Below are 24,879 nucleotides of genomic sequence, written 5' to 3' on the forward strand. Positions count from 1 at the left end.
AAATTCAATTGTATGCATCAACACAAAGCTGTACTATTTAAGCAATAAGTCTGATGGTTGCTTATAGTTCCATGCCCCCTCAGAATTAAGTACCTATTCTGCAGATCTATCCAGAGGTCTCTCCAAAAGCAAGCCCAGCGTAAACTACTTTAGAGAGCTTAAGTAAATGTGTGGCTTATGAAGCTAAAGGCCCAGGAAATCTCTCTCAGGGTATGGTGACTAAACCAGCGAAAAGGCACGTTAATATGAACTTAAGTGCTACCTGTAAACACAACTTCACTTTGTCCGTCTCTCCTGGATGTGCAAGCAGACAACTGTTTGCCAACACATTAGCCATCAGTACTTAACGAACCGAAAGCATATCTGGGCTGTGTTTCCATGTGTTTGTTTCATTGCTATCAAACATGACTTTGCACTGTTCATCCAAAACTAAATGCAGAATACTTATCTAGGTAAATATTACATAATAGTAAAGATATACTGGTTAATGCACGGTTCCACCAGCACATTAGAAATGTCCTCACTTGTTGCGCAGGTCTCTGCATGCGGCAGTGTGGTTGACGGTGTTAATATGGTCAACCCAGTTCTGAAGAAAAACGACAAATGGCAGAGGAAGAGATCACAATCAGACACCAATATAAAGAATCCTCCACACAGCTATATTCACGTGTATGAAAATAAACAAAATGAGCTAAATCTAAGAAACCAGATAACTCCTGTTATCTACAGTGCAACACTTAAGTAGAGAGACAAAAGCTCAAGGTGATCGTTGTTCCCTTGTGTCACCATGTGTTTTAACATGGTGTGAAAACCTTAACTGAAAGTTGAGCCGCAGTTCTTTGATCTCATATTCATGTTAAAATGATTTTACAACTGCCATCTGCAAGACTGAGCATCGTTTTGTTTTTCTGCTGGCTATCAATCGTGTCATGTGTAGACATGTTCTGTATCCATTCTACTTTCCATTGTCTTCAGTGTGACTATCATTCTTCACCATTGACGCTACATATCACTGGCAGAAAACCAAACTAATTGTTTTTAGTCTTCTTGTAGCAAATGTTGTTTTGTTAACTTACTAAGTTATGTTCCAGGGTCTGAAGAGAACTAATTATCATTACACCAATCTGTTACCTATGCTATATGCAATTCCTGTCACAGCCTATTGCGTACAACATTTTAGTTAAAAATGAAAGAAACTAAATTCCCTCTGGTAAACAAGTTTAACAAGTCATCAATAATTAAAATAAACCAAAAATAAAGTTGGAAATCTAAATACCTTGTAGAACCTTACATACATTAGGCAAAGACCTCGTCACATTCTAGAAGAGCACTACATGCATCTGATGGATGATTAAGGGACTAATTATTCGTCAGGCTACAACCCTTGTTATTTTGCTAATCACATTTTTGTAGATTTAGGGGAAACCTTTATTTAGAAAAATATATATATTTTTCAGGAAATTAAGCTGGAAAGAAAAAAACATTAAATTGCTTTTGTCCATGTACCAAATCTTCAAAAAGTCCACACTTGGCATACTTGAAAAATAAGACAGTCACACCCGACTACAAGTAATTACTGTTACAACACTGAAGCAAAGTACAAGCCATTTTAAAACGTAGTTATTATCATAGTCAATAACAACACCATTTGAGAAAAAACTCCAAAGCCAGAGACCAGAGCACTGGACTCTCAGAGAACAGTTATTACTGTTGATTAAAATAAATATATTTCTATTATGCTTTGATCAATGTATACCAACTTTTTTAAATGAACCGTTAAGAAATTATTAATTATTGTATCTTGAAGACATCTGTCCATTAAAGACACATAAACATAGACATGCAGCTTAAGTATAAATGTTCAATAACTTTTGAAGTTAACTGTCCTTTATAAAAGATAACCTGAATTCTTAAACGTTACACTTAAAACAACATATGAGACAGCGAGTCTCACTGCCAATTTATATATACTATACTATATATTGGGGGAAGTTAAAACCCAGGAAGTCAATAGAATATTAGAAAACAGCATTTTAAAAAAAAGGGCCAGGAATTTTTAAACATTTTTGATGTGGTTGGAATTTTAACCTTACACCTACTGGAGGTAATTAATGACACAAGGTTTTCCAGGAATAAAAATGAGTAAGTTCCTTCTTTGTACACTTCCTTTCTGGTGCTTAACAAATATGGTGTCATATTAATGTTGGATTCATTTATGTTTGCTTAATCTCATTCATTTAATGAGCAAAACATCCTTCTCTGCATATACATCTCTTGTGGCTATGTGAAAAAGTGTAATTTACACATGAAATCTATAGTTGAGCAAATATAATATATATTTTTTTAAAAGAAGTTCCAAAGTTGTACTACTTGGGCTTTACCAGTCGAGGTAGCGTTTGGTGGCTCAAAAACAGGAGGGGCTCTTTGGGCCTTTTTAGGGACACCTTTACAGTTTATAGTCTTATTTTACTTCACCAGACAGTTGACTTTTGAACATGGCTGTAGTGTGTTACATTACCCACTGGTTTATCTGCTCACCGACGTTTCTGTCAGTTACTTAAGTCAGAACATCCTATTAAGGGCAAAGAGGAGCAAGCCTGGGGGGAGCTGTGGTAGAATGAGCACATGGCAACCCCCACCTCTGGTGTCAGTCAATCCAATAAACCACGCCCCACATCACACTTGTTCTTAATGGAACAATTAATTAATTGTTCCATTAAGAACAAGACACACATGAGAAGTTAATTTAAGGGTTTTTAGAGCTGCCATTTTAGCAGTAATTAGCAGTGCTTCATCTGAGGTCCGAGTCTGGACCCAGACCTATCCGGACCTGGACTTATCAATACATTATTGAGGGATTTTCAATTTTGACGGGGCGTTTCTATTTTAACTGGCGCAGCTTTTCTCGTTTTTACAGCACTGGTTTAGCGGTTCAGGAAACTCACAGACCAATTACATGAGAGCCAATCAAATCTGTGCATTCCAGGCGACAAACATTGCGACTCTGAATACAGAGACAGATGAGAAGCGAGAGGCACGTGACAGACGGAATAACAAGTTAGCAATACAAGGAGAGAAGACGGAGAGACACGTGAGCCACAGACAGGGAGAGAAAAATAACTACACATGGCGCTCTCGAAGAAGAGAAAAGTGAACAACATTTTTGACCAAACATACACTCAAGTCTGAACTGAGGTCACAGAAAATCTCAGAGCCCAATATGGTGAATCCAGAAGGATCCTGACTCATTCATTCACTGCCCAACAACCTTCTCATGAATGTTCCCTCAGAGGTGCTTGGATTTTGGGTCAACACAAAAAGCTATTTTATTTATTTTCAATGTTAAGTGACAATAAATATTGTCAAAATGTTTTTTTATTTTACTTTCTTTATTTGATTTGACAGTCAGTTGTTTATGGCATGCAGACGTTGATACAGCTACTCGGCTGCTTCAATATATCTCACACTAATTCATAACGCATGTTAGACCTTTTGATGTTCCGGACCTTTGCTTGCGGAAATTTTCTCGAACTGGATCTCTTAGAATTTTAGTTGAATACCCCTGATTTAGAGCAACTGTACCTGCTTATTTTAATGGTAATTACAGACCATGCAAAACCCAACTTGAATGAGAATCACTGTCATCTCGACAACTGTCTGGTGAAGAAAGGTTGCAGACTAAAATTAAACATGTGGGGTTATTCCTTTCAGACATTGGTACAAGGGCATGTTGGCACTCACCTTTTCCTGATCACACTGTGTGTGGCACAGGGAGCAGGTATGGGGATACACCTTTGGAGACACAGCTGAGAAATCACTTATCATGGTGGGGGTAGGTAACTTCTTGCTGCTGCTGTGTGGTTTTAAGCCAGACGAAGAGGAGAGTGACTGTCTCGAGGAAGCTTCGCTCTTGGTTTCAGATGAAGGTCTAGGTTTGGGTCCATCACGCCTGTAGTCTTGGTCCAGATTACGAGATTTGGATGATTGTGGAAATTCTCTCCCAGATGCCCGATTGCTCTTGCGATGATCACTACCCGTCCTGCGATAGTCCCGATCTCCGTGCTTGCTTGATTCACTGTGTTCCGAGCGAACCTGCCGCCTTTCAACTTTATCTAGCTTTGGAGCTGATGAAGACGACGAGGATGGGTACATTTTAACTGTCCTTTCACTGGAGAGCGGCTCTCTTTTGAAAGTCTCTCTGGTAGTATTTTCATCCTTTGCCCGACTGGCATGACCATAGTCAATGACTTTACCTGCAGTCTGTGTAACAGTAAGAAGGCTGGGCACTTCTGGTGAGCGTGAACGTGCCAATGTTGAAGAGTGGGAAGGAGGAGGTGGCATATCATGGATGCCGCGTGAGAACGAAGATGAGGATGTGGAAGCTACAGTTTTCTGGTTGCCGGACTTGTTGATCTGAATGTCACGGAGTATGAACGGTAAAGTATCTGGGGTTAGCTGATCATCAGGGTAGTGACTCAGCACTTCTAAGTCCTCATTTGAAAGTCCAAAGCTAGCCAAGATGCTCCCGGCACTCTCTGGTGTATACAAAGCCTGACCATCCCCACCACCACCAACACCACCATGGAGGTGGCGTGCTTGGGGTGCTGCAGAGCCACTTACAGGGGCAGTCCAGCTTGGGATGCTTGGTCCAGCATGGCTGCTCTGTGGCTGCTGTTGAGGCCCCTGATGTCGTTGGGACTGGTGGCTAGCACTAGGTGGAGGACTGGCAAACAGTTTAGTTGGAGGTTGGTAGTTTGACCAGTCTACTCCTTGCTGGTGGCCAGGCTGATTATCAGAAGTTAGTGTTATTGGGTTAGAGCCGTAGCTTCCATGTTGACTGATCCCAGAACCTGATCCTTGGTTCTGGTGTTGGTTCGGTCGGTTCATGTGGTCAATGAGACGATGATCCATGTCCCTAGCACCCCGGATAGCAAGGGCAGACTCTAGCTCATCAGGGAGCTGGGTGGGACGAGGAAACTGGAAATCCATTGACAGCATGTTAGAGGGAGAACGATTCTGATGCTGATTTGGAGGTGGCTGATGATGGGGCGGCCTGGGCCCATTAGAGAAGGGCTGTGACCCTTGTTGCTGGGAGTGGTGGTGGTGGTACATGGCAGCAGACAGACTCTGTTGTGTGTTTCTGTAGGTTTTTCCGTTTGTGTCTATGTCGAACCTAGCAGCTGACACCTGCCGTCTACTGAGAAGATTCAGGAGGGCCAGGTGAGGAAGTAACACCGCTGCAAATCCGTTGTTATTGTTGTGACACTGATTGCCAACACTAATGGTTGCTCGAGTGGCAAGCTGCTGGAGAGCAATTTGCACCCGTGTCTCAATCTGAGCCAATCGGAGAGCTGTCACTGCGGCGGCAGCAACAGCCACAGGTCCAAATATGAAATGGGTCCCTCTGGTGATGTTGGCAACGGAGAATGTTGCACCGGGCTCCAAACGAAGGGTAGGAGCAAGGTGCAAATTACTGTCGGATTGCACAGCGAGGCTGTGAGGTGGAAAGCAGAAATATAGTATTACAGACGAACAAGCTTTAATGTCTCATTTCAAAAGTAGCTTTCAGATGAAGTCCTTTTTCACACGCACTTTTTTCCTCATTTTGTTTGCGGTTTCTTTCTTTCCTTTGAAATGTGTCAAAGCTCTAAGAAATTGCTTCAAGATCTCTACGCTGTAGTCCCGCTGTGCTTTTCTTTCAGGACGGGAAAGCAAAGCAACATTATGCAACAATGAATTAATGTAAACCATGAAAAAGCAAAACAGCAAATACGGATTTAACCAGCGGGGACACTACAAAGAAGCCTAAAGCTTTTTTAATCGTGCTTCCGAAGAAACACTTGCTAGCCTACAATGCATGTTCAACATTACAACACAGTGGATTTTGTCCAAACATGCCATATGTCTCTTTACCAAAATGTTCAAACAATTTTAACAGCACATAATGCAGTTTTTCCTGAATATTCCTGCAGCTAACATTAGACCATTGCAATGTCTACACATTCTAAAGCACACTTACCATGTCCTGAAACACATTCAAAATAAACACACAGCTAGTGAGTGTTTACTTTTCTTTGCAAAACGCCAATACAAATTTAATAATAAAATATTGAGCACTAACTAAACATCTTGAACAACATGTAACCCTTTGCAAGACCTAAATACAAGAGCAAGTCCACTGAAGATAGGCTTACAATGAATTGTTTTGGACATCCAAATCCAAAGTATCCACCCGGTCTTACTTTCTATATCCTGTACCTGAGCCCAATTTAGGATGACTGGTTGCTTTTTTGCATTTTACTAAGATCTACAAACTGCCTTTAAAACAGATATTATTTTAGCAACTGTATCACTCAAGATAAACTGTGATAAAATAATAGTCTACCCCGGCACCCGGTTCTGTGTCATGTCATAAATATACCAAAACATTCTTTAGTCTCTGAGGGCATGTTCTTTTCAACAGACCACACCCAGCAACCTTTAATCAAATATTCGCTTTTAAGAAAAAAGTGAGCTTGCATGCTGGGCAAACTATATATATTCAAGAGACAAAGAGATGGTTTTGTTGCTCATCATCTCACCAGATATTGGATAAGGAGGTTAATAGGCTAAGTGAAAGTTAAGCAAAGCAGCATTTAACTGAAGAAGATATCACATGCAGGTTGACAAAAAAGGAGGGCAAAGGTGTTAAAGTTGATAACATGATGATGCATGAATATATACTGTGATCTGAAAGTAAAGCTACAGGTTTATAAAAAAAGTTTGATCAGTCATGGTTACAATGCCTTTTACAGCTACTTCATTTCACTTTCAATTTCAATAATGTCCAGTAACATTATTAGCCATCAGGAAAATGACCCAAATACCCAAGGTCCAAAACAATTGTATTAATCAACAGAAAAAAAAGCAGTTGAAGCAACAACATCCAAGCCTCAGCATTTCTTCTTGTTATAAACAGTGCTGACTGCTCAGTGCGTTTAATGTGTTGAATAAATGCAACTACAGCATCCATCTCCACTATGCCAACAGAAAGACATGTGCATTAATGGTCTGAATATGGTATATGTGAATATGGGCATTAATGGTCTGTTTGTAAACTTTATGTCACTGGTTAGACACTTAAGGTCAACACGTAATAGTTTAAAACATTTGATTTCTGATGCAACATATGGCACAAGGGGTGACTCATTTAAGCATTACATCACCAAGGACGTAGATGCACACTACAGAATTGTCAATATATCATTCTGTAAAATAAGTGGAGATGTTAGTTAAATTAAATCCCAGAAATGGAGAAGCGGTCGTCAGCACTGGACAGCGTTCAAGAGCTAATGCTTGGAAACTGACGTTTCGTTTGTGGGAAACTCCTGAGGGCTTTCCGTTATGTCCTATCCTCACTCTGTATTTCTTCTCCTTCGCGTGTGGTTTTTTGGTCGTGTTTGTAACAGTATTCTGGTACAACTCAGACCGGTATACTACCACGCTCAATATTCAGATACAACTCCGTGAAGTAACATCCCGAGTATTCGTTGTTTCTGAACCACACACACATAATATTTGGAGTAATACTCGTAACTGTACAAACGAAATGCTAAATGCACACGTACAGTCTGTAGAATCCATACACCAAATGCACATACTCAATGGTTTATAATATGTAGAATAAATGCGGTAATTGTTTGGACGATTCATAATGTAAACAGGGAAATACAGGGTAACCCTACCTAGACCCACGCATACCAGCCATTTTGGGTGTTTTCCCTAACGTTCACGTACCTAGCTAGCTTTCATTAGCTACCAAGAAAAAAGCATATCAACAGTGCCGTTACATGTAATGTCCTCGCGTACCTTTTCCGACTGTATAACACATTCAATTAATACCTTTCAATGACTCGATGTATCTCAATCTTTGTTGTTAACGGAAAGTCTTGATTCCAGTTCAGCCCGTTGTCATTCACCCCGTATCAGGCTGTTTTTCGCCACCGGAAACAACAAAATACACTTCCGCCCGAGTTTGTCCAGAATAAAACCGTCATCCCTTAAATCTGACGAACAACTATTGAACAGAAACAGCACAGATTATTCTTCAACCAGGAATGTGCGGTCAGGGGAGGCATCATGAAAAGTAAAAAAAATAATAATAATAAAATAAAAATAAAAATGTATATTCGTCCACTGGTCAGTGCTATAGGCCTACATGCATGTTCTGTATTCTGTATCCGAATACTCAGAACTGCGGTTTGGGGCATAGGCACAAACAACAGTCAGAGTTTTCCCCCCCATAACCCGAAGGCATAGGGAGGCGGACCCTCTCGTCCACTTGGGTAAACTCCAACGTAGCGGCGCTCAGCCGGGGGCTAGTGAGTATCCCCACCCCGGCCCGACGCCTCACACCTTGGGCAACTCCGGAGAAGAATAGAGTCCAACCCCTATCCAGGAGTACGGTTCCAGAGCCAAGACTGTGCATGGAGGTAAGCCCCACCAGATCCAACTGGTAGCGATCCACCTCCCGCACTAGTTCCGGCTCCTTCCCCCACAGAGAGGTGACGTTCTACGTCCCCAGAGCCAGCCTCTGCTGCCCGGGTCTGGTCCGTTGAGGTCCCTGACCATCACTGCCACCCGTGTGACAGCGCACCCGACCCCAGCGGTTTTTCCAATGAGTGGTGGGCCCACAGGATGGATGGGTGGGAGGCATCACGTAGCTTCTTCGGGCTGTGCCTGACCGAGCTCCGTGGCAAACCCGGCCACCAGGCGCTCGCTGTCGGGCCCTGGCTCCAGACGGGGTCTCCAGGCTTCCTCCGGGCAGGGTCTCTCCTTTCCTTTCCCTTTTTTCATGAAATCATTTTTGAGCCATTCTTAGTCTGGCCCCTTGCCTGTGACCAATTTGCCTTGGGAGACCCTACCAGGAGCACTAGGCTCCAGACAACACAGCTCTCAGGTTCATAGGGACACACAGACCTCTCCACCACGATAAGGTGATGGTTCCCAGAGAGGTTGACACTGTTCAATGTCTTTTAATATTTCCACAGTAAGTATTCATTTTCACAGAAATATCTAACGTGCATTTGACATTAAATAGGCTTACTCACTGTTTAGTTTGCTCCTGAAACTTGACATCTTTTAGCGTCACAAGTGCATCAATATCAGGCATCAAATCCTGAATAACAGCCAATTTCAGGATGTCATTTAAGTGCTTGTGTGTGAGCCTGAAGCGTAGCTTTGTTTTATTGATACTCGTTACAGAGAAAAGTTATTCACAAAAGGTAGGTAGTCCCAAACATGCACAAAACCTTTGTAGCAAGGGCTGTCAATTTGGGGTACCCTGGCAAGAGATGCTGATAAAAGGTGTCCAAGTCCGCCGAGGCAAATTTGTCCTTCAAATCTGAATCACACTGCAAGTTGATTACTTCAAGTTGGATGTCGACGGGCATACCAGAAGCCTTGACCGTGAACGGCAAGCGAAACACTGCAGTATGGCTTTTATGCTAATGCTATTTCCCTAGCAATAAGGTAGCTAGCTTTCACTGCTGCATCACCGATATCTCAGCTACGGGTAACAACAGACTGCTGTTTCTTCAGACCCGCTAACAATTCATTTATCTCCTCAGTTGTCCTTGCAAGCTGTTGTATTTTTCACCATGAGTCTCATAGTGATGCCAAATATTATATTTTTTGAGTATTGAAACCTGCTGCGAACGCACCAAGCACACAGCTTTCCCACTCACCTCTGTGAATAAATAGGAAACGGTCAATTTTTCCTGGAAAACTCTACACGCCGTGTCAACTTTTCTCCTATTTTGACAAAGACATTTTGGGTAATGAGGCTGCGAGTGTAATATTGACAGAACCCGCAAGCTCCAGAAGTTTTTTTTACTGGCAGCTCCAGCATGAAGTTTGCTTCCTTGGCAGTGTTGTGTGCGACCCCCAGTGGACACATTTGAAATAGCAGTTACGTGTATTGAACATTTGAAGTTAATGTCTTCGCTGTAATTATTACACTTTGCAAAATCATCCCGCGGGCCAGATTGGACCCTCTGGCGGGCCGGTGCCTTATGTTTGACACTCCTGTTCTAGAGTATGGGTCTTCAACGTTTTTTGGGCCAAGGACCCCCAAACTGCTGTAGCGTGGTGCAGGGACCCCCTACACACAATATTGTACACAAGAGGCTTGAGGAGGTCTGTGTGACAGGGGGGGTGCGTGAAGGAAATTTCTTCCACTCTGTCTCTGACTGTAGGTGTGTGTCGGCGCCCTTCGCGAAGTACAGCGGAGGAGGGAATGTGAAGCAAAACATATTTTTTTGTAATTAATTGCTTTATTTACAAACTATTTTGCAACCCCCCTGCAATACCTCCGCGGATCCCCTGGGGGTCAGAAAGATTGAATAAAAAAATATTTTATTTTGAAAAATCACCGGATACATCTGTCTGTGCGTCTGTGTCTCTTGACACATGTCAAGACGCTCATCTCAGTCAAGTGATACTTTACTTAAAAAAAATTAAGCCCACAAGCAACAATGAGTGGAAAACAAACGTTTTTAAAGAGCTTTTTTGGAAACTGGGAAAAAACCCAATGAGGAGGCATTTAAAAGACAATATCAGGAGTCCTACTTAAAATATGTGTTTATCACTACAGGTGATTCTCATGCGTCGCTCTGCATAATATACAGGCTCGCAAATGAGGCAATGAAGCCTTCATAACGCCGGCACCCAGCGTTAAAAGACAAGCCCTTGGAGTTTTTTTTAAAGAAAAAAACATTAACAAGAAGGACATAAACAATTCCTGATGGCCACCACATTAACAAATGCGAGTGCACTGAGAGCGTCATACTTAGTGACTAACTGTATTGCCAAGGCGAAGAAACCTTTTACCATTGGTGAAGAATTGATACCCCTATATTGGACCGCCTCGTTGCAGAGACACAAGCTCAGGGCTCCCACTAATTCAGCGTAATGGTGAGTTTTTTTATGCACTTTATATTTGTTTTTATGCCAGTCGTATATTTTTTTTCCGTCATATTTAATGTCATATAATGTTTACAGACACTTTTATTATGCGTCCTGACTTTCCATAGTCCAGTTAATGTATGTAATGTATGTGTGTAACATATTTAGTCTTGCTGATGTGACGTAAAACCACAGTGAAAAAACACCAGGTGAGGCAGAGAGTAGCCTCCTCTGCCACTGAAGAGGGCGCACGTGAGCCCACAGGTTCGTGTTGCTGCTGTTCTTCTAAGCAGTGACGGTAAGCGCCAACAAGCTACTGCTAGCTAACATCAGAGTCAGGTGCACTGTAGCACCGTTTAGTTTAGTTTGTTTCTTCGACTCACGGCCAAAAATGGAAGATTTTACATAAATGGTGAGCCATGTTTATTGTATGAATTTCTGAAAAGGGCTTTTAGTTACGCTGCTCCAGTTGCTTGGAACCAGCTGCAAAATGAGCTGGTCTCTCTGAATAGACTTAAAGCGACTCTTAACGACATTTAAGCGGGCCGCTGTGTCTGTAAATGCTTTAATTAATGTTATGATTGTGACTGTTTTTTTGTCTGTAACTATGCTGCTGCCTATCTTGACCAGGACTCTCTTGAAAAAGAGATTTTTAATCTCATTGAGATATATCCTGGCAAAATAAAGGTTATAAATAAATAAATATGTGGGAAATGGGCCTTGCGTTATCTGCTGAGGAGACTGAGGTCTTTTGGAGTGCAAGGGGAACTCCTTAAGACCTTATTTGACTCATCAAATAGTGTTACGTGGTGGCATCAGCTATTTTTTATGGAATGGTCTGCTGGGGCAGCAGCATCTCAGCTGCTGACAGGGAGAGACTGAACAGACTGGGGAAGAACGCCAGCTCTGTCCTGGGGAGCCCTCTGGACACTGTGGAGGTGGTGGGAGACAGGAGAATGACATCCAAGCTGTCCTCTATTGGACAACATGTCCCACCGCGTCTACGACACTTTGTCTGCACTGTGCAGCTCCTTCAGTGACAGACTGCTTCACCTGGAGTCTCATGGAGAGATACCGTAGGTCCTTTCTTCCTGCAGCGGTCAGACTGTACAATCACCCCAGCCCCTGGTAGACCGCCACACCAAGAACAGACTATTCCACCAATAGGCTACAAGTTCACCAGTCACCAAAACAGGTGACTGGTGACAAAACAGGTGACTCTCTCTCTCTCTAAATAACAGACAGAGATAACTATTACTATTACTATTACTATTACTAATATACTACTAAAGGCCAATTTAGAGATACTGGTGTTTGAAAGAATTCAGCATCCACGTTAAGGCAATACCTAAATCAAACAATTCATTGAAAGAAATGAGCAGAAAGGTTTCATATCCATACCAGATTTAAATGACTTTATACCACCTACAGCAGTCTTTCTCAAAGAGTGGAGCGACTGCTAGTGGTCCGTGAGTATATTGGTAAAATGTCACATTTGAAATTAATATATTAAAAGTTTAAGGTGTTTGTCCAACTGTTTAAAAATGACTAGTATAGACTAGAGTGTAGCATAGATGTAGCGTAGCTATGTAGGTTTGTTTTACGATCTTGCGTCATAAATTATCTGCATGGTCAATTTGAGCCGTCAACTGACAAGATGGATCGATGGCTGTAGACAGGGTCAGTTAAAAGAAAATTAAATAAAAAATCTGACGCGACAGTGAAGGTGCATCATCCTGATGCAGGTGATTCAGCAGCTTCAAGTGCTTCAGCCGCAGGGACAAGTGATTTTGTGTGTGTTACTGAGTCCCATGAGAGCGGTTCGCCGTCCAACCACAACCGGCTGAAAGCTGTGAAACTTGGATTGAACGTGGAAAGTCCAGCGTTGAAGTGAAGAGAAAATATCACAGCGACTACATCAAATTTGTGTTTTGTGCTATGAGTCGGTGGCGAACGAGGTTATGAAACCCGCCAAGCTCAAGTGACATGTTGAGAGTAAACACAAGGATTACTTTGGGAAACCTTCAGGATGTTTTGAGAGAAAACGTGATGAATTTAAGAAACACATGACGAAGGTGCCCTTTTAAAGGGTGTTACGCGTCTGCGTTGTTTAGGTGAGACAGTTTGATCGTCAGCCTGTAGAACACGCTGTTTAGGGTTATTTGTTAAGCACGCTAGGTGCTCCGGTGCTGTTATGCCTTTTTGTTTGTATTTTGTGTTAATCCAGTTTTCACCCCGAGCTTGTTTTAGAATTGTTTAGGTTGGGGTTTATTTTTGTTAGTTGGCTTTGACGCCTTATGCTCTTATGTTAAGAGCCCTCTTTTTGTTCTTTGTGGTGTCGTTAAAAGCAATTGTTTGTCAAATTGTCCACCATATTTAATAAATATATCTTATTTTGCCATCAACTTCTGGTGTATGTTACTCCCTTTTCCCTCGCCGAGCCGGGGTCGTAACATTGGCATAAATAACAGTCCTTAAATACCAATGAAATCATGAGCTGCTGAATAAAAATACCAGTGAGGATTACACGGTACTGTCTATGCACGTGCGCACGCACGCACGCACGCACGTGTCCTGTCAACAGGAAATAAAAAACGGTGTGACTAAGAGCCCGGTCCCACCAGCATTTATGACAAACTTTTGAGCCAAAATAAATCCACATCAATCCAAGTCAGCGGGATAAGTAGATTTGTTGTGCACTCTCTCTGCTCAAGTCCTACCTCAAAGACTGCACATACAGGATAACTTGAAGGAACTGTTTCAAAAACCTGTCTGCTCACCACTGGGGTTCCTCAGGGGTCCATCCTGGGTCACCTCCTCTTTTCTTAACATCAATTAACTCTCATGGCTTCTCCGACCACACCTGACTCTTGACTGATTCAATTTTTTCTCCAGTCCAAAACCCAGATGGAGGCACAAATCTCTTCTTGTCTGGCCTAGCTTATTGAAACTGATCTTGAAACGGTTGTACTTGGTATATTGAAACAGACTGCAATCATGAGAGGAATCCTTCACATGGCAATGATAGCATCATGAGAGCATTACAGGAGTGGATGTCCGCACACCTCTTGAAGCTCTACCTTGACAAGACCAAACTTATTTTCCTTCTGGGGAAGGGCTCTCTCATCCAAGACCTTACTATCAACATCGGCACCTCTGTTGTTTGCCCGACTCGTACTGCAAGGAATCTGGGTGTGACACTGGACGACCAACTGTCCTTCAGTGCCAGCATCGCTGCAACAACCCGCTCCTGCAGATACATTCTTTACAATATTTGGAGGATACGTCCTCTACTGACTCAGAAGGCAATGCAGGTTCTGGTCCAGGACCTCATCTAACGCCTTGACTATTGCATCTCCCTGGTCTACCTTCATGTGCCATCCGACTTCTACAGCTCATCCAGAATGCAGCAGCCTGACTGGTGTGTGCCCTTGACACAGACACTCCTCACTTTTTGGATCAGCTTGAGTTTACTAACACAATTGGTGGAATCAGAGTTTTCTGTAACTCGCCACTTTTTACGGTCTGAAATGACCCGCTCTGTAGATAAGTTGACTCTCGCTGCCACCCTGAAGTGCTACTCTAGGCCTCTCACCACTATGCCAAATGTGCTTACTGCACTGAAACATGGAGTGACTTTTGGGGCATCATCAGTGTGTGAGAACACCTTTTTCAATGCTGACTAACATCTTTAGTCAGCACAGACGAAGCATGCTGCATCTGAGAAAACCCTGCTTGATCAAACTGGCATGTGAAGAGCATCCTACAAAATGATTTCAGAAAAAGAAAGACTGGAAGGATCGCTCACCCAGGAAGTTCAACAAACAAAGAAGGAGGCTGCAACTCTACTGATGCGAGGTCATTAATAGTTTTGTTGGTTTGTCGTGTATAGTTAGAATACATTTAGGAAATCTGCATATGTGGATGCCAGCCAGGGCCGTACAGCACTATCCGTGTTACTGGATCATAGCGAATGAGTCAAATAGACAAGAAAGAACACGATTTATTAGCCGCCTGATTTTTATTTATTTATTTATAACCTTTATTTTACCAGGATAGGTCTCATTAAGATTAAAAATCTCTTTTTCAAGAGAGTCCTGGCCAAGATAGGCAGCAGCATAATTACAGACAAAAAAACAGTCACAATCACAACACAATCACAACATTAATTAAAACATTTACAGACACAGCGGTCTGCTTCAATGTCTTTAAGAGTCGCTTTAAGTCTATTCAGAGAGACCAGCTCTCTGAGTTTCAGCTCATTCTGCAGCTGGTTCCAGGCAGCCGGAGCAGCGTAACTAAAAGCCCTTTTCCTAAGTTCTGTACGGACTTTTGGGACAGTTAAAAGAAACAAGTCCTCGGATCGAAGCCGATATGGTCCACTACATTTCCGACTCATGTAGATCCTTAAGTATGGAGGAAGAGCACCAAGTATAGCTTTATAAATAAGGATGTGCCTGTGTTTCAGTCTACGGGTCGTCAGGGAAGACCATCCAACACAAGCATATAAGGTGCAGTGATGCGTCAGGGTTTTGAGGTTTGTTATGAATCTCAGTGCCCCGTGGTAGATGGTATCCAGAGAGCTGAGGTATTGAGACGATGCATTCATATAAAACAACATCTCCATAGTCTAACACAGACAGAAACGTTGCAGAGACTAATCTCTTTCTGGCCTCGAAAGAAAAACAGGACTTGTTTCTAAAGTAAAAACCTAATTTTATTATTAATTTTTTCAAAAGTTCTAAAATGTGAGGTTTAAAAGAAAGAGAATTGTCAATGATAATGCCAAGATATTTGAACTGAGACACAGATTCAATCTCAGAACCCTGTAAAGTGGTGATAGGAGGGAGGTTCAAGTGTTTGGTTTTTGCTTTCGAGCGCCATCATGAGCTTCGTCTTTCCAGCATTTAAAACAAGTTTCAATTCACGTAAATTACATTGTACAATGTTAAAAGCAGTGTGGAGCTGACAAAGAGCCTGATATGGGGAGGACGCAGAGCAGCAAATTACTGTGTCATTAGCATAAAAATGGAAATTTGCATTTAAAACATTGTGATTAAGATTATTTATATAAATGATAAATAACAATGGTCCTACAACCGATCCCTGTGGCACACCCTTGGTTACATTAAGAGAGCTAGAAGTTATACCTTCTGCCCACACACACTGTGATCTGCCTGATAAATAAACAAACAGACAACTTGATGCGAGAGACCTATACTACAGTATACTATAGTCTTTGTGACGATAAGGCATGATCTACTGTATCAAAAGCCTTGGATAAAAAGTGCTGCACAATGTTCATTTATAAAATCATTTACTACTTTTAAGGCGGCTGTTTTAGTGCTGTGTTTTTTCGTAAAACCAGATTGAAGGTCAGATAAAATATTATTAGTCGCTAAAAAGTCCTAGTTGTTGATTTACCAATGATTCCAGCACTTTATTTAAGACAGACAATTTGGAGATGGGTCTGTAATTGTTTAGGAGAGTGTGGTCACCCCCTTTCAACAGTGGGAGAACAAAAGCAGATTTCCAAATAAGGGGGATTTCGTTTGTCTCCATGGATATATTGAAAAGATAGGACAGGGGCGAGGCGAGGAAATCAACTCCAGGTTGTCCGGACCTGCTGGTTTTCTTGTGTCTAAACTTGTAAGGGCTTTATGCACCTCTGAGACTGTTACTGGATTAAAAGTAAAGGGTTGACCCTGCCAGACACGACCTTCAGAGCGAGCAGGGGCTCCTTGAGGTATGTTCTGAGATTCAAAAAAGGAACCAGAGGCAATAAAATGTTCATTAAAACAACCAAGCATTTCTGCCTTGTCAGAGATTTGAAGAAAGTCTTTGACAATACAAGGTGGAAGCTCCATCACGTTTTTATTTCCAGCTATTGATTCAATAGTTTTCCAGAATTTAAGGGGATTATTTAAGTTATTTGTGGTTTCAGTTTCGAAATAATCAGATTTGGCTTTTCTGATTTTAACAGTGGATGCATTTCGCAGCTGCCTGAAGAGCAGCCAATCCGACCCAAGACCTGTACTCCTGGCTTTTGACCATGCCACATTGCACTTGTGAAGTAAATCAGAGAGATCTGATGTGAACCATACATTATCTCTGCCTTTTACTCTGTACTTCTTGCTTACTCTGTACTTCTTGCCTGTCAACAATTATAATAAAACCCTCAGAAAAGAATTTCCAGGCATTTTCAACATCGGAAATGAGATTGATTTTCTCCCAATCGAAGAGAAACAGGTCGTGAAAGAAACCTTGCACCACAAAATGTTTCATATCACGCTTTATGATGACACGGGGTTTTGTCTTAGGGACTTTTGTATTCTTTACCGTAGCAATGACACAGTGGTCACTGATACAAATACTCCTCCTAAATACACCACTGCTTCTGTATTTGCAAGGATAAGATCAATTAAGGAGGATTTTTCAGGAGATTTCAGATTGGGTGTAGTGGGACTACCAACAATCTGAAAGAGATTTAAGGAATTGCAGTATTTTTTAAAGTCCTCTGATAGCAGCCAGTTCCAGTTAAGGTCACACACAATGACAATTTCACTATAGTTAAGACTGGACAAAAGCTGCATTAAAGATGGTAAAGCGTTACTGACAGCTGAAGGTGGTCTGTAGCAACCAACGACAGTGATATGGAGAGCTTTTGATACTTCCAAGTCAAGAGCCAAAAGTTGTCAAATTGTTTTGTCAGTGATGTAGAGAGAAGTGCCCAAATACGAATCATATCCATTTTAGCAATCAAGCTGCGCACATTCAAATGGAAGAGACCAAGACCAGACCTCGATTTAAAATCTGCAGGAGTGTTAAAATTAACAACAGAATCTGGTCCAGGGTTAGGTTGCACATTTCCTCCTTCCTCCTTCATTATTCCATTTACTTTCTGTAAAGCACCTGTTCCATTGGCAGCAAAACAGGCCCACAGCATAATACTACCACCACCATGCTTGACGGTAGGCATGGTGTTCTTGGGGTTAAAGGCCTCACCTTCTCTCCACCAAACATCTTACTGGTCATTGTGGCCAAAAAGCTACCTTTTTGTTTCATCTGACCACAGAACTTTCCTCCAGAAGGCCTTTTCTTTGTCCATGTGATCACCAGCAAACTTTAGTCGAGCCTTAAGGTGCCGCTTCTGGAGCAAGGGCTTCCTTCTTGCACGGCGGCCTCTCAGCCCATGCCGATGTAAAAACATGCTTAACTGTGGACACTGACACCTGTGTTCCAGCAGCTTCTAGTTCATAGCAGACCTGCTTTTTGGTGGTTATCGGTTGAATCTTGACCATCCTGACCAATTTTCTATCAGCAGCAGGTGATGGCTTGCGTTTTCTTCCAGATCGTGGCACTGACACAACTGTGCCATGCTCTTTATACTTACGGATGATTTTAGGTTCTCCTGAAGAATTTGGAGGTAATCCTCCTTCATTATTCCATTTACTTTCTGTAAAGCACCTGTTCCATTGGCAGCAAAAAAGGCCTAGAGCATAATACTACCACCACCATGCTTGACGGTAGGCATGGTGTTCTTGGGGTTAAAGGCCTCACCTTCTCTCCACCAAACATATTACTGGTCTCTGTGGCCAAAAAGCTAAATTGTTGTTTGATCTGACCACAGAACTTTCCTCCAGAAGGCGAGGCATTGATTGGTGATACATCAAACTCATGGATTCAGGTTTTTGATACGAGAAAAAAGCAACAGAAACGTATGCCAGTAGCAGATTAAAAATGTGGATGTCCCACAACTCTTGACAACCATTGCAAATTATTTAATAGTTACCAACCTGAGATGAATCATAGTGTGAAGTGAAGAATTTCAACTGATTTTTGGGTTTGATTTCAGGATTGCGGGAGAAGAGCAGAGGGTTGTTCTGGATGACGCATGGAAACGTCCGGAAGCGTTTGTGAAACAGACAAGGCCATAGCTGAAGTTGCCATCTCACAAATGACCTGAGCAGGAAGAGATATATCATCATGTCAACTGCATATGAGAATTCTTTGCCTGATAAATGAAGAGTTGGGACAGGGGTGAGGGCAGGCACATTTAGGAGATAATAGATTAGCACCCTCACCGTGTTGTCGAGCACTAGGGTCTTGATGATGGTACCAAATCGTTGCACCAGTTTCTGGACCTCAGAGGAGCAAGACGGTGTGTTGGGCACATTACTGATCACCAACAGGCAGGTCCAGCATACTGGAACAGAACTCTCCTGCAGGATGCAAAGGGACATTTGGTCACTTATTAGTGGACTTATTACTCCTCCATCACCAGAATCTAAAGAGTGCCGTCTAAGCCAAGCAGATAAGAAACTGAATAATTATAGCATAATGGAATGCCAGTGCAACTCCACTCATTTTCAAATGTTTATGTAATTTCCTGTAATTTATTACATGAGCTACACAAGGCTCATGTACACATTGGTCTGCTTACAGCCTCCACGGAGACGTAGCCACGGCGCATACCGGACTGGACATCATAACATAGACTCAACTAATCGATGATAAACAATTTTTATAAACAATTCAATCGATTAGTTGTTGCAGCCCTACTCAATTCTGAATGATCAATTACCTGACCATTGTCAGGAGAGTACAGGTGAAATACTGCCTTTTGGCTTACTCTGGTGCATTTACAGCAACACTTGTTAATGTGCACTGCCCTTGATAAACCAATAAACCAATCATCTGAATAAAGAGACAGACCAATACTGGTAGAAATACTCACCAATGGGTCCACTGATGCCATCAGAAGATTGTAGAGAGCCACCTGTGAAAAGAGTTCTTTTATATTAATCTCAGTTATTGCTGAACGTTGTTCAACACAATACAATATCAAAGACATAATAGATAATAGACAAAGAACAGAGGAGACAAGATGATCAATATACTGTAGAAGAAAATTGGATAAATGATGAGCGCCCTACCGGTGTGCTGAGACCGATACTCTGTGTGAGATGGATCATCTTCACCTCTGAGTCGTGAATCTTTGCAGGGCTGAAGGCGTGGGCTTTTACCATCTCTTGAGCAATCTCCATGTTTGGCATTGACACAAGCACCTAACAAACACAAAGAATGTTCTTCAATTGTGTTGTATGCACATCAACTTTGTGTTCTTTTTTTGTGCGTCAATCAGTATTATAAATCTTTTTTAAATAATAAAATAACATAATAATATAATTAATAGCAGCCAAACGACTCAACAATCCATGAAAAAATATAATGTATGGACAGATTAAGTAGACATAGCGTATTTTGTTTTGTATGGTTATGGGTAATGATGATTATATATTGCGACTATTCTATTGAACAGCTGATTTGTTGCCAAAACTTACAGAGAAAGCCAACTATCTTGCAAAACTTCAAGATACTCAGGACGTGCATTAGCTACTTGTGTTACTGCTGTCAAGTTGTGTTTTATCTCCAAGAAACAGTAAAAGCTTCAGATGAAACTGTGTTTACAACCTTTCTGATTTCTGTTGCCTGGATGATGTCAGAGGGAGTTCCAAAGGGCTGGACCAGCTTGATGATGTCACTCTCTGACCAGCCGCTCTCCGGAAGTCCTGTGATCAACACCATGCTCTTCTGTAGAAGACATTGCATTGGGATGTAAAACGTATTTCATTACTAGTGATGTTGCCCATTTACCAGCATTGCAAATTTCATACAATAAAGCAGAATATGTCCAATTAATCACTCAAGCCCGCAGATTTGGTTGAAAGCACTCAGCAGCCTTTTTTACAATGTTGATCTTTATATTTTACAGGGTATGTGTATGCATCATGTACCTCATCAAAAGTCTTCTGTCCAGCCTCACCTCCTGCTGGCCAGAGGTTGGGAGTTTGAGGAGGAGATAGGGGGGCCAAAGACAAAACAGAGCTACAATTAGTACTTTTTCAACACAACAAACCATGACATCACAAACAGGTCTACATGTGCATTGTCCTGTGGAGCCACCACTCGCAGGGATAAGCATTGGGTGCATTGTGAGCCGGGCAGCAGACTTTAGGGACTTGGAACGTCACCTCTCTGGCGGAGAATGAACTAGAGTTGGTGAGGGAGGTGGAGTGGTACCAACTAGATATAGTTGGGCTCACCTCTATGCATAGCACTGGTTCTGGAACTAAACTCCTAGACTGGGACTGGACTCTCGCCTTTTCCAGAGTTGCCTAGGGTGAGAGGTGCCGGATGGGTGTGGATTCGTATGAGCCCCCGGCCGCTGTGTTAGAGTTCGCCCCAGAGAACGAAAAGGTTGTCTTTATGCAACTGCGAGGCACTGGGGACTCTATATTTTTGCTGGGGACTTCAGTGCTCCCATATGCAACAAGGGAGCAACCAGAACCTGTTTTTGGATTTTTGTACTCGTCATGAATGGGACATAACAAACATCATGTACAAGCATAGGGCGATTAATAAGTGTACTTGGCACCAGAATACCTGAAGCCAAAGATCGATTAACAACTTTGTAGTCATATCATCAGATCTGCGGCTGTATGTCTGGGACACTAAGATGAAAAGAGGAGCAGATCTGTCAGCCGATCATGTCTGGCATTTTTTTTAAAACCTCCACTGTGGAGGAAAACCAGGACTTGTGGTCGTGAGGTTGTTGGAGCCTGTCGTGGCCGCAACCTAAGAACCATCTGAACACCCGGTGAAGGAGGCCGGCTTGGTTGGCCAAGGGGTCTCCTGTAGCTGCAGACGGGTACCGGTTGGCGAGAAGGATTGCAGCTGCTGTCAAAGCTAAAATCTGGATGTAAGAGGAGTTCAGAGAGGTCATGGAGAAGGGCTTTTGGTTGGCCTCAAGGAAGTAGAAAGCAGGACGTGGCTCACCCAGACTAGGGATATTATCTAGCGGTGGAAAGAGCCCATAGGGGAACATCTGAAGCCGACCAACACGTCCCTCAGTGGAGAAGGCAGAGTTTAAAGACTTTGAGGAGGTGTCAGGTGTGGATGAGATTTGCCCTGAGATGCTGAAGGCTCTGGATATTGTTAGACTGTCTTACCAATAATAATGTACTTTATTTGTCCCATTGGTGAAATTGATTGTCATTCTGTTGTTATTTTTCTTGATTAACACGTGCAAGCACATGCATCAGTGTCAAGAGAAGTCAGAATGATTGGTCGCCGCAGCACAGCTCCCTGAGCAGTTAGAGGTTCGGTGCCTTGCTTGAGGGCATCTCAGCCAGCGGAGTTACTCCTTACTTGGTCAGTGCAGGGACATGAATCGTACAAGTCAAGTCCCTGCAGACTGAGCTACTGCTGCCCTTTGCTGATGTGCCTCTTCCGTGTTGTGTGGAGGTTGGGGACAGTGCCTGTGGAGTGGCAGACCCAACAGAGTGGTAGTTCCCAATTATTATTATTTATTGTTTAAATGGGACCAAAAGGTGCTTCCTTATTGGGGCATCACACCGCTCAGCTTTCCAGTGAAGGTATAATGGAAAGGAGGCTTCAACCGATTGTCAGCCCTCAGTTTCAGCCCAATGTAAATATGTTTTGTGGACTTGGAGAAGACAAACGGCCGTGTCCCCCAGGGAGTCCTTAGGGGGGTAGACTACTGCGGGAATATGGTGTATCTGGGGCCGTTGCTAAGAGGCATTTGGCCCTTATATGACCAAAGTGAGAGCTGTGTCCCTACTCTCTTTAGTGGGTATTGGCCTCCTCCAGAGTTGTCTCTATTCACAGACAGGATCTCATGGCGCAGTGGGGGGAGGACAGTGTCTGGCAGCTTTTAATTTAACTAATAAAGTGTAGTTAAGATATAGCCATTATAAATTGATACAATGATAGATTAGCCCTGACTTATTTCATTGGTGGATATTGACTCCCAGTTTCTTGTTTTCCTACCAGAGTCTTGTCCAGCACAACTGTCCTGTCCTGGAGCAAGTTTGCTGTGAAGACAGAAATATTAATAGTTAAATGCAACCAGAGCAGTTTTGTAATTGGTCGGGTAAGTGTATAACATACAGGGTTAAAAAGGACAAACCTGTTAGCTTCAGAAGAGTATCCTGCTTCAGGTTTCTAAAACAAATATATAAACAAAATGTGTTTACTGAAAGTGTACAGTGTATGAGACTACATACATGTGGTCCAAAAAAAGGCTTGAACCCAGTTTCCCAGTAAGGACGTAGCCTTAATATTAGGTGCTTTACCCTGTCCCCATGCCTTATTTTCTGAAAGGTACCTTGGCTTTTGAAGAAGTGATTTGTTGGTCTCTAATGGAGAGATTTGTGGAGTTAGCCAGAGCCTGGGCGCATTCAACCTTCATCATGCATACTGATGCCTGCAACAGGGGAGGGTGACATAGTTATAAAGTGAACCAGGAAATGTTTATAGCCTACCATGTCCACGACATTTCTTTAGGACTGAAGAAGAGACTATTTGCAGGTCTTTCTTGGAAGCCGCGTTCGTATTGAACATTTAGATTTGAATAATTTTGATACAACACAGAAAATAAACATCACCTTTTTAAAAGAAATTTCCAAATTGAATATCACTGCTTTTGCTTGCATGTTTTTCCGTTTGTTGTAATATTCACTAAATGAGTAAAACTTAATTACTCTTAGTGTTATTTGTACTATTGCTATATAAAAGTTTATTACCTTTAAGCAATAAATAAATGAACACAACTTTTGGATTGCATGCCCTCCTTCAGGTTTAGTTACTTTCTTAAATCTTAAAAACAAAACTTAAAAGTCAAATTTCTTGCAAAATTAATCAATTATTTTTACACTTAAATAGCACCTTTTGTCCTTCCTTATTGCTCTCTTCCTCTGAGCCTGGCATGAGGGTCACATTGTTGATCTTGCCAAAGGACCCTACCAGGTCAATAACTTCCTGCTCAGACGCATCTTTTGGGATCCCAGTCAGATAAACCAGACGATCTGCAAAAGACCAGTCTGTATTCTTCTTCTTGGCTGGTGGAAGCTTGGCAGACTAGAAGCCAGAGTAAAAAAAAAGCATGTTTTTAAGAGAAATCCATTTTGAGACAACCAGAAGCAAACCAATGAAAGGTTTAACTGCTATGATCAAGTACTAAACTCTACATTTTTATTTACAATGAAAATACTTGTAAAATTGGAATAATTCAGTATCAACTTGATGGTGGTACAAGCCACTAGAACTAAATTATTTCTAGCATCCGTAAGCTTCACTAAATAACAAATACTTGAGTTCATATTGGTAACACCTAAAATAGTGTAAAAGCTTGTGTCTAATGTACTCATTTCAAATATTCAGCAGCATTATGATAACGTCAAATTGTAACTGGCTATACAATACCCATATTAGTAATAGTCTAATGATAGTTTATCATAACACGCGTCAGTCAATATTCCACTTTAACCAATGAATCAGTCATTTAACTGCACTAAGTCATTATATGAAGTTGATTTAAGACACACTAGCAGGTGTTTTTGTGGTTGTGTTCATTTTAAACGCATATTTAGGTGTAAAAGTGCTTGTTTAGATAGAACATAAAACTATTGTATACACCGTGTAGTCCTGACAACTCACTCAAACACGTCTGTATGATCTACCCCTCCTTCTCATCCACACAATTAGCTGTGACATTGTGGCCGAGTTTGGTCCAAAACAGTCAACATCTATGTCAAGCTTTGCACAACTTATGTGGAAGAACACCCACAGCCCCTGCAGTCTTGGCACTTGCCGTCTTAGTCGCCTTTGTTCCAGGTTTCGCCCCGCTCTTGACCGTTTTGTTGAAAGACTGTAATGGTCCATATTTGGAGCTTTGACCCGCCTTAGAGGCAAACGGGTGTCTGCTGGTGTCATCGTATGGACGCTTCACACCACTGCGAGAGGAACCCCCTGTAGACACGCCATGAATCAGAGGAAGGAGGACAGGGGTGCAAAAAGAAATATTCAAATAGAATAATTCAATTGATAATTATAGATGAATTCAACTGAAAA

General features: G+C 42.0%; 1 protein-coding gene across 1 annotated transcript in view; it reads right to left on the bottom strand.

The window, feature by feature from the left end:
- Positions 1-24,879, bottom strand: part of LOC115011941 (zinc finger protein 638-like) — a 48,200-nt gene that overhangs the window by 13,496 nt on the left and 9,825 nt on the right. The window contains 13 exon segments of the mRNA XM_029437246.1: positions 525-586; positions 18,741-18,863; positions 18,865-18,906; positions 19,029-19,166; positions 19,682-19,723; positions 19,881-20,012; positions 20,419-20,538; positions 20,742-20,773; positions 22,798-22,841; positions 22,937-22,971; positions 23,135-23,233; positions 23,695-23,886; positions 24,620-24,777. Coding sequence (XP_029293106.1) covers positions 525-586; positions 18,741-18,863; positions 18,865-18,906; positions 19,029-19,166; positions 19,682-19,723; positions 19,881-20,012; positions 20,419-20,538; positions 20,742-20,773; positions 22,798-22,841; positions 22,937-22,971; positions 23,135-23,233; positions 23,695-23,886; positions 24,620-24,777 — 1,219 coding nt within the window.

This window comes from Cottoperca gobio, chromosome 1 (assembly GCF_900634415.1).
Source record: "Cottoperca gobio chromosome 1, fCotGob3.1, whole genome shotgun sequence".
Taxonomy (NCBI): domain Eukaryota; kingdom Metazoa; phylum Chordata; class Actinopteri; order Perciformes; family Bovichtidae; genus Cottoperca; species Cottoperca gobio.